This window comes from Stenella coeruleoalba (assembly GCF_951394435.1).
Source record: "Stenella coeruleoalba genome assembly, chromosome: 2".
Classification (NCBI taxonomy): Eukaryota; Metazoa; Chordata; class Mammalia; order Artiodactyla; family Delphinidae; genus Stenella; species Stenella coeruleoalba.
Genome location: NC_137147.1, coordinates 106,650,746 through 106,669,168, shown reverse-complemented (window position 1 = coordinate 106,669,168; position 18,423 = coordinate 106,650,746). Strand labels below are relative to the sequence as shown.

General features: G+C 42.6%; 1 protein-coding gene across 2 annotated transcripts; it reads right to left on the bottom strand.

The window, feature by feature from the left end:
• Nucleotides 1-1,101: 1,101 nt before the first annotated feature.
• On the bottom strand, nt 1,102-13,371 carry CFAP161 (cilia and flagella associated protein 161). Of its 2 annotated transcripts, XM_079913164.1 has the most exons (7): nt 13,215-13,371; nt 12,287-12,376; nt 11,533-11,765; nt 10,209-10,293; nt 5,480-5,638; nt 2,343-2,416; nt 1,102-1,939 (listed from the first exon to the last, which is right to left on the bottom strand). In XM_079913164.1, the coding sequence occupies exons 1-7, from the start codon at nt 13,347-13,349 to the stop codon at nt 1,708-1,710; spliced, it is 1,008 nt and encodes a 335-aa protein (XP_079769290.1). In that variant the 5' UTR covers nt 13,350-13,371; the 3' UTR covers nt 1,102-1,707. The 2 variants fall into 2 exon arrangements, with proteins under 2 accessions (XP_079769290.1, XP_079769291.1); XM_079913165.1 differs by lacking the exon at nt 5,480-5,638.
• Nucleotides 13,372-18,423: the final 5,052 nt, after the last annotated feature.

Below are 18,423 nucleotides of genomic sequence, written 5' to 3'. Positions count from 1 at the left end.
AAAAAAAAAAGCTCTTTAGCGATTCAGTCAGGGAACCATTGAAAGATGGCTTAAGGAAGCAATGTGGGTCCCCATGTTGCCTGAAAGCTTTCCGCGGGCACCTCATGGCAGGACAAGAATGCACCAGAACTGATCTAGACGCTTGCAGATTGTTTAAACTTCCAGTTCTGGTTACACCCTTTGGAGATACACAGGCAAACCAAATTCTGCTCAGCTAAGTCAGCGGTTCTCAACCCAGGCGGCACATTTTTTAAAAAGTAACAAGTGTTTTTAAAATGCTGATTCCTGGGCTCCAATCCAAATCAATTAAATAAGAATCTCCAGAGGTGGACCCAAGCATCTGTATTTTTTAAAGCCCCACCCCAGAAATTCTGATTCAATGCCCACTCAGAAAAGCCTTTCCTGACCGCCCCCAAGGAACCGTCGCTTCCTTCTCCTCTCCTGACGCAGTGAATCCCAGCTCTGGCAGTACATCAGAGGCAGCCGAAGACCACTGAAAATGCTCCTTGCCCTGGCTGCACCCCAGACCCTTCACTCAGAATTTCTGGGCTAGTGTCAGGCATCAGTAATTGCTAAAGTTCTCCAGCTGGATCCAGTGCACAGCCAAGGGCAGGAACGCCGCCCTAACTCCTACTGCACGCACGTGAAGGGCAAATGCCTGTCTCCTCAAAGAGGCTCAAGCCACATTGGCTTGAAGCCACATCTATTTGCAACGCCATTTACATAACCCATGACTTACTTGCCGCCTCTGGGTATACAGTCGTCACTCGGTATCCCTGGGGATTGGTTCCAGGGCCCCCGAGGATACCAAAATCCTAGGATGCTCAAATTCCTTAATGTGGCTTCCGAATCTGCGGGTTCCATAGCCGCGGATTCAACCAACCGCAGATCGTAAACATAATACTACGCATTCAGCGGTTGGTTGAAGCCACGGATGCGAAACCGCAGATACGGAGGGCCGACGGTATTTAAAAGCAAACCAGCCTTAGCCCTCACCTTTACTTCCGGGGCTGGGCGTCTCTTCATCCCATTACAACACCTTACACATCATAGGTGCTCCGTACTCGACAAAGAAGGAGTAGACGGACAAACACATGGAAGGATATATATGTATTTTGTCTGATGACGTGAATGCCACAACTAATGTACTGGTTTCAAAGATAAAGTAGAAATAAGGAGATTCTGCAATATGAAAATCATTACAAAATAATGGAGGTCAAATAGAGGTCTTCAGTCCACCCCCGCAAGCTAGAAGGAGACACAAAAATACAAGGGGGAAAATGTTCAACTCTAAAGTAAGGCCACAGTCCACAGCTACCCATTTTTGATTTCTTAGTACATTGTACAGAGTCGGGGGAAAGAGAATTCAGCAAAGTTCCGACAGCTTCATTACACAGACATAGCTTTAAAAAGTAACGAGTTTTTTACAGTCCTTATAGAAGCTGCTGCTGTAGGGTCTAAATAAAGGAAGCTGAGTCTTCAGAATTTGGTCATCAACAAAGGAATCCCATCTGTCACTTTCAAAGACCATTTCTGCGCTGTGGCCCAAGGCAAGGTTTTTTGTTTGCTTGTTTTTTCCTGTGTCCTAGACCTCCACCGTTAATTCAATAATCCGAATACAGCCTTTGTTTTAATACAAAGTTCAGAGAGTTCTGTGCCTTCCTTAAGAATCGCTTGAGGCATGACCGAAATAGATTTCCTGTAAAGTCACATCGGACGAGTGCACGCATGCGCGCCAGGTGCGTTCCTGGTCCCCGGCTCCGCCACGTGCTCCAGGACTCGGGTGTCCTCCGCCGGCGGTTTAGACAGGTCCAACATGGTGGACGAGTCCTTCCTGGGATTCCCAGTCACCAACATCCAATGGTTCTTTGGCTTTTCAACTCTGTGTGAATCCAGATATGTGTGTGCAGCGACCTCTGCTTCCTTTCCAAAATAGGTACTGGGGCAAGAAAGAATTAACACTGGTTGGAAATGGAATTACAACCTTCAGTAAGCTGTTAAGTTCATCTCAAAGCACGTAATTCAACAGACTGCTAAATAAAGCTCTTGGGGGGGGGGGGGTCTCTAAAACACTATGTGTTTGCCAACAAGACTCAGCCTACTTGGGCAAGGACCAGGTATATAGGATCCCATTATAGCTAAAGTCCTCTGTGGGGAAGGACCTGTATAATAGAAGGGGCTCTAATAGGAGTTTTCACACCTTCAAAGTTCTATGTGGCGATATTTCGTCATCAAAGGACATTTTCTGTGCGTGGCCATCCTCTTTAAATTGAACTTCTTTGCCTATATTCACAGCCCCTGCCCTCTGGCATGGCATTTTCTTGTACCCTGCTATACAATACCTTAAGAAAAGATGCCGGTGGGCCACCAGTCCCCGATTCGTGTGGCAGTGATTGATAAGAATTTTTGCATTTGCCTTTAAAGATAAAGAGAGTATGTTATTTGAATTATGAATTAAGGCCTCCAGTTTCCTAAAAGCAAAAATTTGGAAATATAGTATATATTCATTTATTTATATACATATATATATAGAGAGAGAGAGAGAGAGAGAATAATCTAGAAGCCAAACCATAATAGATTAATAAATACATGATTATAGATACACATATGATGAAACATTATACAATCATTTAAAGTCATATTGGAGAAGATCTTTGACAACTTGAAATATGGTCAGTGGTGTTAAGTGGAAAAAATAAGAATATTCCTGATGCCCTATTTTTTTTTTAAATTAAAACTAAATTAAAAAAACATATACATGGAAAAAGAAATGATAACAGCGGCTTTCTCTAGAAGATGGAACTACTGGTAATCATATTATTTTTTGTACTTTTCTGACTTTCCATAAGCGAACACATATTGTTTATAATCAGAAAATAAAAGACATATTATTTCAAAATCCTGACTCAGGTAAGCTAAAAGCAGTGTGAGATGGGGAAGAGCAGCCCCTGACATCCGGGAACTGGCCTGGCAGCCAGGGCTCTGCCTTAGTGTTCTCCTGTGAAATATAATCAACTTCACACAGTGCCCACATCAGACACGGCCACGCTGTGACCACGATGGGTCAAGCCAAAAAGAAGACCACTTTGTGATCATGTCTGAACACAGCAAAAACACGAGCATTGTCCAAGCCACAAAATACCAAATGTCCTCCTCTCCTAGAGAATAGGAGTGATTACTGCTCCCTTACTCATGACGGCTTTGGTCGTGCTCCGGCCTGCCCTCTATAGATAAGAGGTACTGAGACAGCCCTGCTTCCTGACAGATTCCAATCCAGGGCAAAGCCCCACTTCCTGACACCCTCACTAAAATCTCCCAACCACAGCCCCAATTCTATAACTTGTCCTTTCTTTCTAATTATTTTATTTTATTTTAAAAACTTTTTATTTTATATTGGAGTATAGTTGATTAACAATGTTGTGTTAGGTTCAGGTGTACAACAAACGTATTCAGTTATACATATACATGTATCTCTTCTTTTTCGAATTCTTTTCCCATTTAGGTTGTTACATAATATTGAGCAGAGTTCCCTGTGCTATACAGTAGGTCCTTGTTAGTTATCCATTTAAAAGATAGCAGAGTGTGCGTGTCAATCCCAAACTCCCTAACTATCCCTTCCTCCCACCCTTCCCCCTGGTAACCGTAAATTCATTCTCTAAGTCTGTGAGTCTGTTTCTGTTTTGTAAATAAGTTCATTTGTATCATTTCTTTTCAGATTCCGCATATAAGCGATATCGTATTTCTTCCTCTGTCTGACTTACTTCACTCAGTATGAGAGTCTCTAGGCCCATCCATGTTGCTGCAAATGGCATTAATTCATTCTTTTCTATGGCTGAGTACTATTCCATTGTATTATATGTACCACATCTTCTTTATCCGCTCCTCTGTCCATGGACATTTAGGTTGCTTTCATGTCTTGGCTATTGTAAACAGTGCTGCTATGAACACTGGGGTGCATGTATCCTTTTGGACCATGTATACCAGCCTCTTACTGAGACGCCCCACGGTTTTCCGTGGTGCGCGTTCTCCATCACCGCAACAAGGAATGAAGCCGACTCGTGCAACCCCAGGTGCTCCTGATGGTCTCTGACTGGAGGGTATTGACATGTGGACAGCAGCTGGACAGGTATGAAATGTCCCATTCTGCAGATGTGTCTGAACGTGGCTCAGAGACCTGCCTCGGGCTGTGCACTGAGTTAGCAACAGAGAAATGAGCTCCTGGTGCCTGAACTCCCCAACCTCTCTAACCTAATGACAGCAACAATAGAACAACCACCGTTAAATTAACAACAATGAATGCTTGGGAGTGCTGTCTGGACCAGGCACTTTTCTAATAAGCACTGTAAATGGACTAACCGCTTCATCCTCACAAAACCTCGTAAGTTAGGTATCATCATCTATCCCCATTTTACAGACAATGAAGCTGAGATACTGACAGTTTAAATCATGGGAATGAGAGGCAATTCCAAGGAGAGCAAAGCTTGAAAAGACCAGTGGAAGAGAGGAAATCTGTCAAGCATGCATCATTGTGGACCACGTGTATATTCTCCGTGCTGGGAGAAAGACCCTTACAAACCTGGGTCCGCCTACAGAGCTCGGGAGAGAAGCCTACTGCGTCAGGTGGATTCAGAGTGCCTGGTAACTGGGGGGCCCTTCCTGGATGGCCAACTCTTTAAGTCCTTCCTGGCTGTAAATCTAGTAACTCTCCCAATAACCTCCAACAACTCCTTCGTCTCCGTCTGCTGGATGTCTCACAAGCAAGTAGCATGGCGTCTGGTCCTCAAAACAGCTCTGTGCCCCCCAGACCTGCCTTCCCATTCAGAACTGTGCTCCTGTCCGCAGGGCCCAGGCTCCTGAGAAAACGTCCAGCAACGTGCTCACCTGTGCGTCGGCCCCACCCTGTCCTTCACTTCCCCCAGATTACCCAGTCTCTTTAGAAATGAGGACTTAACAGAGGCCTGAAAGAAAGCAGTGTCATCATCCTTACAATCTTGGGGCAGTGGTTCTCAGCCTGATCTCGGGGCAGAGCCCGGGCCTCGGTATCTTTATGAAGCTCTGTAGGGGATTCTGGGCGCCACCAGAGTCGAGAGACACCAAGGCAGGATGCTGCCACAGGGCAAAACGGTGCCTCCCATACTTGACTTAGAAATGAAAAAGAGGGACTTCCTGGCGGTCCAGTGTTCAGACTCTGCTCTTCCCCTGCAGGTGGCACAGGTTCGATCCCTGGTCAGGGAGCTAAGATCCTGCGTGCTGCACGGTGCAGCCAAAAAAAGTGTTTTTTTTTTTTTTTATTTTTTAATAAAAACAAATAAATAAATATTTTTTTAAAAAACAGGAAGAAATGAAAAAGAGAGAGTGAAAATGTGTGAGGCGTATAAGGCGTCGGAGCCCTAACAAGCCTCCACTTCACACACAGGAGTAAATCGCACCCACTTCACAGCATCCACGCACACGTCTGCCTTCCCCAGGCTGCGCTCACCAGGACGGGGAAGCCTTCATATTCCAGGCGTAGCTGGGGGTCAGGGAAGGCCGCCTGCCAGCAGTTCAGGTAGGAGTCCTCATCCGTCAGGTACACCTCCTGGAGCCAAGACCTCTTAGACGACTTCATGAGGGTCCTGTGGTCGCTTGATAAATATAACTGAAAACGACAGCAAGCAGATGGACTACCTCACAACTACCCGAGAGGCTGGGCGGCCAGCGTGTTCAAAAGCAGTTTTCAAAAACCCTGTTCTTACGGATTGTACAAGAACACTCAACTTTCCTCTCCCTCAGAAAGGCCATCTCAGAGGCTGAGACCACCCGCCCTCACATCACCGGCCACTGCTTTCCCTTCCTCGGAATACCAAACCCAGCCTCCCTCTCCATCTCGTGCACTCCTCCTCTTTTTTTTTTTTTAACATCTTTATTGGAGTATAATTGCTTTACAATGGTGTGTTAGTTTCTGCTGTATAACAAAGTGAATCAGCTATACGTATACATATATCCCCATATCTCCTCCTCTTGCATCTCCCTCCCTCCCACCCTCCCTACCCCACCCCTCTAGGTGGTCACAAAACACTGAGCTGATCTCCCTGTGCTATGCGGCTGCTTCCCACTAGCTATCTCTTTTACATTTGGTAGTGTATATATGTCCATGCCACTCTCTCACTTCTTCCCAGCTTCCCCTTCCCCCTCCCCGTGTCCTCAAGTCCATTCTCTATGTCTTCGTCTTTATTCCTGTCCTGCCCCTACATTCTTCAGAACCTTTTTTTTTTTTTAGATTCCATATATATGTGTTAGCATACGGTATTTGTTTTTCTCTTTCTGACTTACTTCACTCTGTATGACAGACTCTAGGTCCATCCACTTCACTACAAATAATTCAATTTCGTTCCTTTTTATGGCTGAGTAATATTCCATTGTATATATGTGCCACATCTTCTTTATCCATTCATCTGTCGATGGACACTTAGGTTGCTTCCATGTCTTGGCTAAATAGAGCTGCAATGAACATTGTGGTACATGACTCTTTTTGAAATATGGTTTTCTCAGGGTTTATGCCCAGTAGTGGGATTGCTGGGTCGTATGGTAGTTCTATTTTTAGTTTTTTAAGGAACCTCCATACTGTTTTCCATAGTGGCTGCACCAATTTACATTCCCACCAAGAGTGCAAGAGGGTTCCCTTTTCTCCACACCCTCTCCAGCATTTATTGTTTGTAGATTTTTTGATGATGCTCATTCTGACCAGTGTGAGGTGATACCTCATTGTAGTTTTGATTTGCATTTCTCTAATGATTAGTGATGTTGAGCGTCTTTTCATGTGTTTGTTGGCAATCTGTATATCTTCTTTGGAGAAATGTCTATTTAGGTCTTCTGCCCATTTTTGGATTGGGTTGTTTGTTTTTTTGATATTGAGCTGTACGAGCTGCTTGTATATTTTGGAGATTTATCCTTTGTCTGTTGCTTCGTTTGCAAATATTTTCTCCCATTCTGACTCCTCCTCTTTTTCAGGACATCAGGCCTGGAGCAATATTTTATTCATTATAAATAATGTTGCATGAAACTTATTGCGTGAAGTGAAGTGCTCTTAAAACCAATACCAGCACAGCTGATATTCATACGTGAGCCTCCAAGGGGGCCTCGGCCCCTCTGGAATTGACATCCACACTTGGAACTTACGTCAGCTCTCTGGTTGCCTATAACTTCGCCAAGGAGCACCCCATCTTGCTGAAAGGTCCATAATGTTAGTTCCTCGTTAGCCGTTTACCGATTCGCCTTCGCCCTGCACCTGGAGGTCGTTTCTGCATATCTTGATCGGTTTTCATTAAACACCTTTTCTATACAAAGCTATGTCATGAAGCGCTCTGGGGAAGGCAGACATGAGGTACTGCCCTCAAGAAGCTTTCCAGCTAACAGGAGGGATGACTAAGCATAGAAATTGGAAACATCTGTAAGGTATGGCATCCAGCAGGGATGCAAAGAGCTACAGGAGGGGAGAGATGGGAACACATGCTCTCCCAGGGGCTCAGGAAAGACTCCGAGGAGGAGGTGATGTGGTATCAGGGAGCCCGAGAGGATGAGCGTGGACAGGCAGGGTAGGGACATATTACAGCGGGCTTCAAATGCCACAGTGAACAGCAGCACTTCATGCAGAGGGCAATGGGGGCACCGCTACTGACTTTTCAATGGAGGTGCAAGGTGAGCAAAGCTGAGCTTTTAAAGGATTGACCTGACAGCACGCTGCCAGTACAAGATGACGTCAGGATAGACTAAAGGGACGAAGCTATGGGGGCGTGGACTGAGGTACCGGCACTGGGAGTGCAAAGACGGGCCGAACTGCACTGTGAAGGAAGAGCCATGGGACCTGACAATAGCTGGAGCTGGATGTGGGTGGGAAAGGAAGATGGGTGCAAGATACACTGTGGCTTTGGCCCGGCTGATGGGGCGGATGACAATGCCATTCAGACCAAACAGAAAATAATGTCTATCTCAACCACAAACGTTGCCTCGTTCATATAAAGAAAAACAATAAGAAAATCAGGAACAAAAATCAGGCCTCTACAAGGCCACCATCAACAGGATTTTCATAAATACCCTGAAAGAGCTTGCTAATTCAAAGACAAGAAACAGAAATAAGAGGTATAAGAATTTGAGAAGAGATAAAATTGTCATCATTTGAAGATGAGCTGACTGTCTACCTGGAAGTCCTAAGAGAATCAACCTGAATTCATAAGAGTAAGTGATTTCATCCAAGGTGAGTATAAAAATCAATGTCTATCTTCGATTTCTGCTGCAACTGTCAAAAGGACCTACCTTCAATAGCTTCCAAAATAGAAGATACCAAGGAATAACCTTGACGAGATCAGTGTCAGATCCATGTGAAGGAAAGCACAAAACTTTACGGAGAGATAGAAAAGAATAATTGAAGAAACAGAGAGACATCTCAGAAGGACAAATATTGTAAAGCTACTAAAAATGTGAGCTTGCTTAATTTTACAATGCCAATCAAAATACCAAGTGATTTCCCCCCTCACAGGGGCAGAAGCACTTAAAAAAATTATTACTACATTTGACTGAAAGATTAATTCCTAACATAATTCAGACAAAGAAGTGTAATGATAAAGAACTAGTCCTACAAGTCATCAGAGTGACCTGGAATAAAAATAAACAACTCCAGTTCAAAGGATCCAAACAGAAAGGCACGTATAATAATTTAATGCGTGCAGCATGTGGCAGTGAAGAAAGGAATAATTATTCAAGAAATAACACAGATATGACTGACTAGTCATTTGGGGGAAATTTAGATGTTCACCTCAAGGCCTCTATCAAAATAAATCCCAAGTGGATGAAAGAATAAACTTAAGCAACAGTTCAAGTTTAGACATCTAAAAATTAATACAAGTTATTCTTTTTATCATATCTTTGGAGCAGACTTCAAAGGCTCTGAGCAATGGAAGGAATTACAGAGAAAAGCACTGATAGATTTTACTTAAAAATAGATGAGAACAACTACAATTTAAAAGCCAAGTTAACAAATGAGAGGAAATACTAGCAACAAACGTGGCAAACTTTTATAATCTGTGGAAGAGGAGATATTTAAGCCCAAGTCAACAAACAGGCAAAGAACAGATGGTTTAGGGGAAAAAGAAGGAGAGCAGAGATGGAAGGGAGGGGTGGGAAAAGAAGGTAAATAAAAAGAAAGAGAGAAACAAAAGAAGAAAAGAAAAAAAATAATATCTAAAGGTTGTAATGCTTGTAATTTTCCCTATATTTTAAGATTTTCCCTTTATAAAATAAGCTAAAAGGTTAGTAGGGCTACTCTCTGGATGAGAGAGTGATGATTGACTTCCTCTTTCAACAACTGGGTATTTCCTCTAAGTTTCACATTTAAAATCAGGCTGCAGCTTACCGTCCATGGCGCGTCAGAATTTACCTGCCAGCATTGATTTCTTGGAAGTATGAAAATAATAAAGATGCTGCTGGTGATGACGATGCCACATCATACAATAACGGAATCTTTGATTCAGTGAAAAACGTTATATATGATACCAACTCTCCCCCTTAGTAGCCAAGTGACTTGGAGCGAAGTCACTTAACTGGCTGTGCCTCGGTTTCCCCATCAGTAAAACAGTCCCTACTTTAAAGACTTGTTGGGGGGAATACATGAGTTAACATATGTGAAGCTCTTAAACACGTAGTAAGTAAATAATCTCCATTTTATAGAAAGACTCAAAAAGGTTAAATAACTTACCCAAAGTCCCAGCCCTTAGGTATGCATCTCAGCTGGAATTCAAATCCATATGTATCTGGTTCTATTACACTGCCTGATTCCCAAGGTAGAGGTAAAGATCAAAGACTTGTGCTCCCCGATTTATGCAAATGTGTTAGCATTGGTGACATTAAACAGCTGTCAGAATATTACATAATCTGATCATTTAACTTACAAGTGGAGGTGGTATCAATTTTTGCTTTTTACCAGCTGCATTGCAAAGAGGGTTTTTTTTCCCCCTTATTCTTTAGCTTTTAAGGATGTATTTTTGTAATTCGTGAGGTTAGAAGGAAAGAACTGGCCCCAGAATGCCTTGGAAAAGCTGCAGGCTGACACCATAATGAGGCCAGAGATGGAGCCCATGCCCATACAGTTCTCTGTCCACTTCAGTAAGTAGCCATTAGCCCACATGGAAACAAAAATGACTGGTGCAAAGTAGACGTGCAGTATTACGACTTACCATTCTGTCTGCAAATCCTCCTGCTATCCCGAGGCGGAAGTTCTGCCCGTATCTAAGGAACTGACCAATGACCTCTCCAGCTGCACTGTCAGTGGAGAATTAATATAATGTAAATTCTCCATATTAGGATCATTCTCCAGCTCTATTTTTTGTGTATGCACTTTGGTTTATAATTTTCTTAGTAATGTCTATTCATGTACCATAACTGAAATAAGTCACTTACCAAAAGGTCTTTTCTTTTGGCCTCCAAGTCTTGCTAGCACCTTACTCACTGTCTTCCAACACACTCGGAACACACAGTGTTCCCACTTTGTGAGCCTAGGGTGGACTGAGAAAGTCATACTGTCCTACGCTAATGAATTGGTCCAAGTCCACGGACATCTTTTTTTAATTGAAGTACAATTGATATATAATGTTATATTTAGTTTTAAGTGTATACATCATGATTTGATATTTATACACGTTAGGAGTTGATCACAATAAATCTACTTAGCATCTGTTGCCATTTAAAATTATTATGATATTACTGACTATGTTCCCTATTCTATATATGACATCCCCATACACTGACAACTTTAGAGAGAAGCAAGGTAACAAATTTGTAGACATTTAATACACTCTTCCCTCGTAATCTTCCAGGAAACAGAAACTGTGATCAATTTTTAGCTGTTTTAACATAAATTATGTGTAGTCAAAAACTCTAAAGGCTTAAAGGACTAGTTATATCCCTGTCATATAAACTTGCTATCATAGTTTAGTAACAAACTGAAAGCAATGACTTTTAATTGTAATGATGTATCTATTCTCTAAGGATTTAAATGCTCAATTCCAAAATTTCAAGTACATTCTTAGTGGACAATTAATTTTAAAACAGCAAATCCCCGTGGACTGCTACCTTGCATTTAACTATATATTTCTGATGTAGAAATAACAGAGTAGCATTAAAAACAATGAAAGCACTCAAATGAGCTCAAAGCCTCATGAAATGTTATTAGGAAAACCCACTTGGCTTCTGGGCAGAGTCTGAATTTAATTCCCTGGATGCAATACTTTTGAATTAAGCATTTTGAATTGAATTCAAATTATCCATTATCCTGATGTGAACTGAAATCAAATTACCCATTATCCTGATGTTTAAGGTAACAGGATTGTCAAGGCCCCTTGACAATCATTCTCAAGATACGAAAGCAAGATGAGAATCACAGAGAATATTCACATAACCTTTGCCTCCAATCAGCACTGCTCTAAGCCCAGGGCATCCTTACACTGCAAGTGAAAACAGATATTTATGATGAAAATGAGTCTAAAATTAAAGTATCTTTACCACAAAACAGTGAAAGTGTTTCTGCCAACCGGGATCTTGGTTTGAGCTGCGCTCAGGCCGCAGGGCACCTCTAATGCGTCCCTCAGATGGGCTTTAATTTCATCTGGAGTCATACACAAGCTCAGGTCCCCGCCCAGAAACAGATCAGCTTCTGTCTCAGGGTGGTCAGGATTCACGAGCATCACTTTGTCGCCATAGCGAATGTATCCGTCTTCAGATATCGAAAGCTGCATCTACAATTTAAATGGGAGTTTTTCAGATAAACCACGCGATTCCTTCACAGCCAGCGCCGAGGCCACTGCAGATGTACCCTATTTTAAGAAGGGATTGACTTGAATTTCCTGAAATCTTTCTTCTTCCTTTTCCTGCCACCAATCTGTCCCAATGTACCAAATCAACGCCCCTGATAATCCCAAACTAAGTAAAATAAAGCTGATGAAAAATTTCATGGGTTGATTCCATTATTAATTTATTCAACATTCCTAGAAACCTTCCTGAGCACCAACTAAAGGGCATTTTAGGCGTGCATGTATCAGTCTCCTCATTTCTTAATTTGGAAAATGCAGGTGAACAAAATTAACAGCAAACTTCTCATGTTTCTAAGATCTTAGGGAATTTTAAACGTTGTGGTTATCTAAAGGGAAGAATTGGTATTTTCCAAATGACAACTCACTTATGGAATTTCTGCTTGCTTAACATATTCTCACATTTAATTTGACAGACTTTTGAAAACAACGCTTGAATTTAAAATTACCGGTCTCAGAAGATTCTCTTTCAGTCTTCTGTTTCTCTGTATGAGAAGTTGTCCCTTGTCCTTCTTTGCTAAGAAGTCTTTCATGAGCTCCTGGTTAAAGAGAAAAATGAATGAAACCCAAAGGGTCAGCAATAGTCCTGAATAATAGAGATACCGAGAGCTTTTAGGTCCAAAGCACGACAAGCTGTGAAAGCAAACTTTGAGAACGTAAAAAGAAATGCAAGCATGATGGGAATGGGGGACTTTTTTTTAGCATTACTTTATTTTTTATTTCATTGTGGAATGTTTAGAAAAATGAGAAAGACACAAAAAAGAAACATCACCTATAATTACTCCAACCAGTGACAATGATGAGTAACATTTGGAGGTCATATATCCCCTCCTACTGAGGTCTCTGCGAGTTGTATGATGATGGACACCGAAAGTGTCTCCCCACCCAACTAGTTCCATAAAAGGATGGCCCAGGGTCTTGTTAAGACCGCCATAGGACAATTCAGGGCAATGAGTATGAAGTCAGTAAAAGGGATGCTACGGGGACACTCAGGAGGGGATGTGGGACAAGGTGGGGGATGGGGGCAGTATTTCTGCTTACAGTCTACCTGCTCACCTGGACCGCAGCTTCGGAGACTGTAAGTCTCTGCGGAACACAGGGAATTTCGTGGGGCTCTAGACTAAGGGAGAGACACAGGCAGGAGCCTTGAGAGTTTGGGAGGCCAAGAGACGCGTGTAAAGAGTAGAAGGGCGTGAGACCTGCGGGTCAGCCAGTGAGATTCTTAGGGCGTTCAGAGGGAGTTGGGATTTTAGGGACATTGGGTGTGTGCTGGGTGCGAAAGGAGGCTTGGGATGCTCTAAGTAGGGGCCCGAACTTAGGCCAGGCGGGTGAGTCCCCGGGCAGTGGGCGGGCCGTGCCCGGCCACTGCCTCCGTACCTCCTCCAGGTAGACGTCCTCGTTCCAGTTGCCCATCCGGACTCCTGGACCGTACAGGTTCTGAGCCATCGTCCCCTGCTCTCCCACAAACAAGCTTCCGGGGCACAGCGCCTGTGTTGGCCTCCCCGTCGCCATGACGACCCGGCCCCCTGCGATTGGCCAAGGTCCGGGACCCTGCTAGCCAATAAGTGACGACACACGGGTTGCGCTGGGCTCTGGTGCGGCCCCATCCCAGGGGCTGTCACCGCCCCACCTCCGCCCCCCCACCCTGCGCCTCACTTCCCCTCTTAGGTTTTTCTCGAGTTTAATTGCAAAGCAGGCAAGAGAAAAAACTCGAGCCTACAGACCTCACTGTCCTAAATGCCCGCTACAGAGAAATTTTTAACTTTTTTTTTCTTTTAGAATCTAAACGAAAATTGCTTTTAAGTAGAGTATCCCTTGCTTTGGGGGGCAGCAAAGAGGAGCTTTGAAATGGAAGCATAGCTTGCTTGCAGCCTACTTTTATTATCAGCCAGCAGCCATTTCATCCTAATCATAATACAAGCTCAATGTAGAAATCTGGAAACCAAAATAATATAGAAAGAAGGTGGAAGAGAAAATTACTCAAAATTTTCACTGCCTCCAAAGTAAGAAATATGTCATGCCAGTCTATTTGTGTTTATATGCTTCTGAGGCGGTTCTTATTTCCACAGACTTTACAGCATTCCTCCTGCCTCCCCCAGATACCAAGTGCAAGGACAAGCCTATGATTTGCAAGAAGTCTTGATAAAACCGGAATATGCCAGAGCCAACATCTTTTAAACAAAATATAATTTTATGAGTAGGAAGGGTAAACAGATACTGCAGGACTCCCCAGGGCTTGATGCTGATTGAATGCATTCAGTAATTTACCTTTATTTAGTGTCTACTAAGAGAGGACAGAAATGAAAGACACAGGGACCTTTCTTCCCTTCAGCAACCTACAAGAGAAGAGAGTTCATGAAAACAAATTACTTCAGAGAGAATGGAACGAGTGCAATTAAGGATGTGCCAATGAAGGGTCATAGGCACGTAAAGAAAGATTCCTTTCTGCCTTGGGGGATGGTGAGAATGAGAGTAAGGAGATCTATGGGTGGTGACTGAGGGAAGGGGGACTTTGGAGATGAACTTGGATTTGAGCTGGCAGGCTGCAGCTTGGGATACAACTAGGAATATTCTCACACATTGGTGAATCCATGAGCTTTTTCAGTACAGCACCACATGCTAGGATCCTTCAAAAGGATAAATGGGACAAAGAAGGCAGGTCAGATATTATACCACTAACTGCACTTGATAAATCAAGTAACTGAGACTCAAAGATGCTAGTGGCTTATCCAAGTTCAAACTGCTAACAGTTGCTCAAAGCAAGGACTTAACTCAGATTTTCTGACTGCAAAGTCCATGTTTTTTCTCTTTGTTTCCATATTCCCTGTAAAATTGGGAGTATGATAAGGCAACTTTCGTCTCCATATGATTTATTAAGGTTCTAATGATTCGGTTATTTGCTTAAGTCCTTACACCAAGACAGCTTTGCTCTCACCTATTTTCTTTGTGCTATTATGGTCAAGTATTGTACACTTCTATATGTTACAGAATCAACAATACAATTACATACATGTTGCTTTATGCAATTGCTTCTTAAATCAGTCAGGACTAAAAATGTGCAATTATACTCTTTTGTAGATTACATACATAATTATCTTTATTTTTTCATGTGGATACCAATTACAGCCTGGTATTACTTGCTTTCCACCTGAAGAGTCTCTGTTGGTATTTCTTGTAAAGCAGGTCTGCTAACAACACATTCTCTCAGTTTTTACCTGTCTGCCCATTTCACCTTCATCCTTGTAAGATAGTTTTACTGGGTATAAGACTCTTGGTTACAGTTTTTTTGTTTAACACTTCAGGTATGCCCTCCTTCTGCCTTCTATTGTCTCTAATAAGAAGTCAATGATTAATCTTATTGGGGTTCCCTTGTTTGTCTACTAAGTGTGTTGTATAGCCCCTTGCTGCTTTCCAGATGTTCTCTTTGTCTTTCATCATTTTGACCATGGTCTGAGAGGCACTCTCTTTGCATTTATCCTATTTGGAATTTGTTGAGCTTCTTGGATGGGTAGATCACTCTTTTATTTAAATAGAATTTGGGATTTGCCATTCTTTCTTTGAATATTATTCTGCTCCCTTTCTCTCTTTCCTCTTCTTCCAGAACTCCTTATTGTTGGTGCACTTAATAATGTCCTTGTTTCTGTAAGGCCATATTCACTTTTCTTCCTTCTTTTTTCTCTCTGTTCTTCAAATTGCATAAAATTTCTATTGATTTAATCTTCAAGTTTGCTTATTTCTTCTTCTGCCAGCTCAAACCTACTATTCCATCTATCTGGTGAATTTTTCATTTTGGTTATGATACTTCTCAACTCCAGAATCTCCACTTACCTCTTTTTTTTTTATCATTTCTCTATTGATATTCTATATCTGAGGAGGCATTGTCATCATACCTTCCTTAAATTCATTAACCTTGGTTTCTCTTAGTTCGTTGAACATGTTTATAATAATTGCTTTGAAGTCTTTGTCTACCAAGTCCAACATCTGTGCCCTCTCAAAGCCTGTTATTCTCCCTGTGGATGGATCACATGCTCCTGTTCATTTGCAGGTCTCAAAATTTTTTGTTGAAACTTGAACATTTTAGATAACATATTGTAGGAACTCTGGGTACTGATTCCCCACCCTCAGTGCCTGTTGTTGTTTGCTTATCCACTTGTGTATCTCTTTCGTGACTTTGGCTAGACTTGTTAGGTAAGGTCTATTCCCCAACGGGGTGCAGCCCTCTGATGTCACTCTTCAGGGGTATAGCCCTGAACATGCACAAGGTCCCCTGACCCCCTAAATAAATCTTAATATGATAAAGTAACATAAAGAAGCATCTCACAACTTACAACACAGGTGGATTTAAAAGCCAGGTGATAATAACAAAATTATAAACAAACATACAAGGAGTTTTTTGAAACAGCTTTTTACTAATTTTTACTTTTATTTTTGAAAAATTATGAAATCTTTATTTTATTGCAATTATAGAGTATTTTAAATTTATATTCTTCAAAACTGCTCAAAGCTATAGTAAAACAGAAATGCACACATACATTGCTAGACTCTGAGTAATGTACTCAGTTCATGGTGTAGCAATAAATATCTGTTTAAATTAGGACACCATTCCCTCCCTTTTAGAATTATTATAATTCTGACATAAACCAGGTATATACTGGAACACTCATTTGCTACTTTTCTTTCATCATTTGATGAGGCTCTTGGAAAAAGTTAATTGGAGCCTTTTGTTACTTACTTGTGAAACATCTGTCAGGAAAACAAAAGCCAAAGAAATACTTGGACAGGATCATTTTTAGAAAAGAAAAGATCATTTTTAGAACTTTTAGGATAAAATTCAGATGTTGAGAAAGAGAAATGAGAGTTATAATCTTAGAAGCAAGTAACTTCCAGGCTGCAGAAAATAAGTTTTCAAGTCCTCATGGGACAAGAAACATTGTAAGTGTCCTAAAGGAAAAAAATGGGATTGAAGTTCCTTTCACTCAGCTTATGCAACCATTTTTGTCTCTGAGCCTCAGCATCTTCATCAATAAAAACGAGTTAAGGATAATTTTAGAGCTAACTCTCTAGGAAGCATTTCCAAAATACCCTGTGTATGTTAACAGCTGTGGAGAGGGAAAGAGTTCTGTTGTAGATCAGTTTGAGAAAGGCTGGGTTAAATAGGCATCCTTACTGCAGTCCTTCTCAGAGCCTTGAATGTCTCGGCGCTCTCTATAAACGCACAGAAAGATGATACATACAGCATTGCCCAAGCTAAGTTCACTGTGGAATACTTTTTAAAAAGAATCATCTTGGGGCTTCCGTGGTGGCACAGTGGTTAAGAATCCTCCTGCCAATGCAGGGGACACGGGTTTGAGCCCTGGTCCGGGAAGATCCCACATGCCGCGGAGCAACTAAGCCCGTGTGCCACAACTACGGAGCTCACACGCCACAACTACTGAAGCCCGCGCACCTAGAGCCCGTGCTCCGCAACAAGAGAAGCCACCGCAGTGAGAAGCCCGCGCACCGCAACAAAGAGTAGCCCCCGCTCGCCGCAACTAGAGAAAGCCCGCGTGCAGCAACGAAGACCCAACGCAGCCAAAAATAAATACATAAAATAAATTAATTTTTAAAAACAAGAATCATCTCGCAAGAATAATTTTTAAGAGATTTTGTGCGGCTCAAATGATATAACACTATGTAAAACGGGTAGTATTTGGACATGTAGATAAAAGAATCAAGGTAAGCACTTGACAGACAGAGGAAACAGGATGCAGCAGGGCAAAGAAGCTGGAATCTCTAGGGTCCGGAAAGGGGCACACAGTAATGAACGTAAGTGGGGAGAAGATGGTGGGGGGCGACCTGTGGTACAGAGGCGAGGGCTCTGGATTTTCTTCTTTAAGTCAAAGAGACCCATGAAAGTTTCCGAAGAGGAAATTGACAAAGGGCGGGGTCGAGCTTTGGAAGTTTGCTGGGACTATAGGCTGTGGATTCAGGCAGATGGGCCAAGTAGGGGGCAGGGGTCCCAGTTAGGAGACAGCCTGGGGAGAAGTGATGGGTGTGCCTAAGTAGAGAGGTAGAAAGGAATGATAAAATAGCTCAAGTCAGGACGGTGAGCTCTTGGGAAACGACTGTGCAGTGGGAGAATCCATTGTTCACCCAACCAAGAGTCACCGAGCCCCAAGCACTGTGCTCAGGGATAAATAAGGAAATCATGGGCCCTGCCTTCGTGGAGAGTCAAAAGGAGGACACAATTCTGAACAAATAAGTACACATGGGAGGCCTGGTGTCAGAGGGTCAGTGCGGGAAACACTTCTCCGAAAGGATGTCAGCAAATAACCATCCTTGGACAAGTAGGCAGGCTACCGAATGTCCTGATCGAACTATAATACATCATCATTTTGTTAGTGCGTCATTTATTCTATCCTCTCCAAAGACCACAGGGTGGCGTGTGACCAGAAAAGTGTCTTCCCCTCTTGTTTTCCCTTCTGGTTGCACCAGACCCCTGGGGAAAAGACCACCCACAATGCACTTGTAATTCTCCCTGTCTGGACGCAAGCACCAGAAGCCAGCCTTCACCCCAGGGGCAAACCTGTGGGACTAAAGTCTCTCA

Excerpts from the sequence above, each read along its gene's own strand:
- CFAP161 (XM_079913164.1), bottom strand. The coding sequence starts at position 13,349 with ATGGCGACGGGGAGGCCAACACAGGCGCTGTGCCCCGGAAGCTTGTTT. Across the intron at positions 11,766-12,286 it reads AAGAGAATCTTCTGAGACCG|ATGCAGCTTTCGATATCTGA; the intron begins GTAATTTTAAAT and ends TTTAAATTGTAG. Across the intron at positions 1,940-2,342 it reads CACCGGCATCTTTTCTTAAG|TACCTATTTTGGAAAGGAAG; the intron begins GTATTGTATAGC and ends TTCTTGCCCCAG.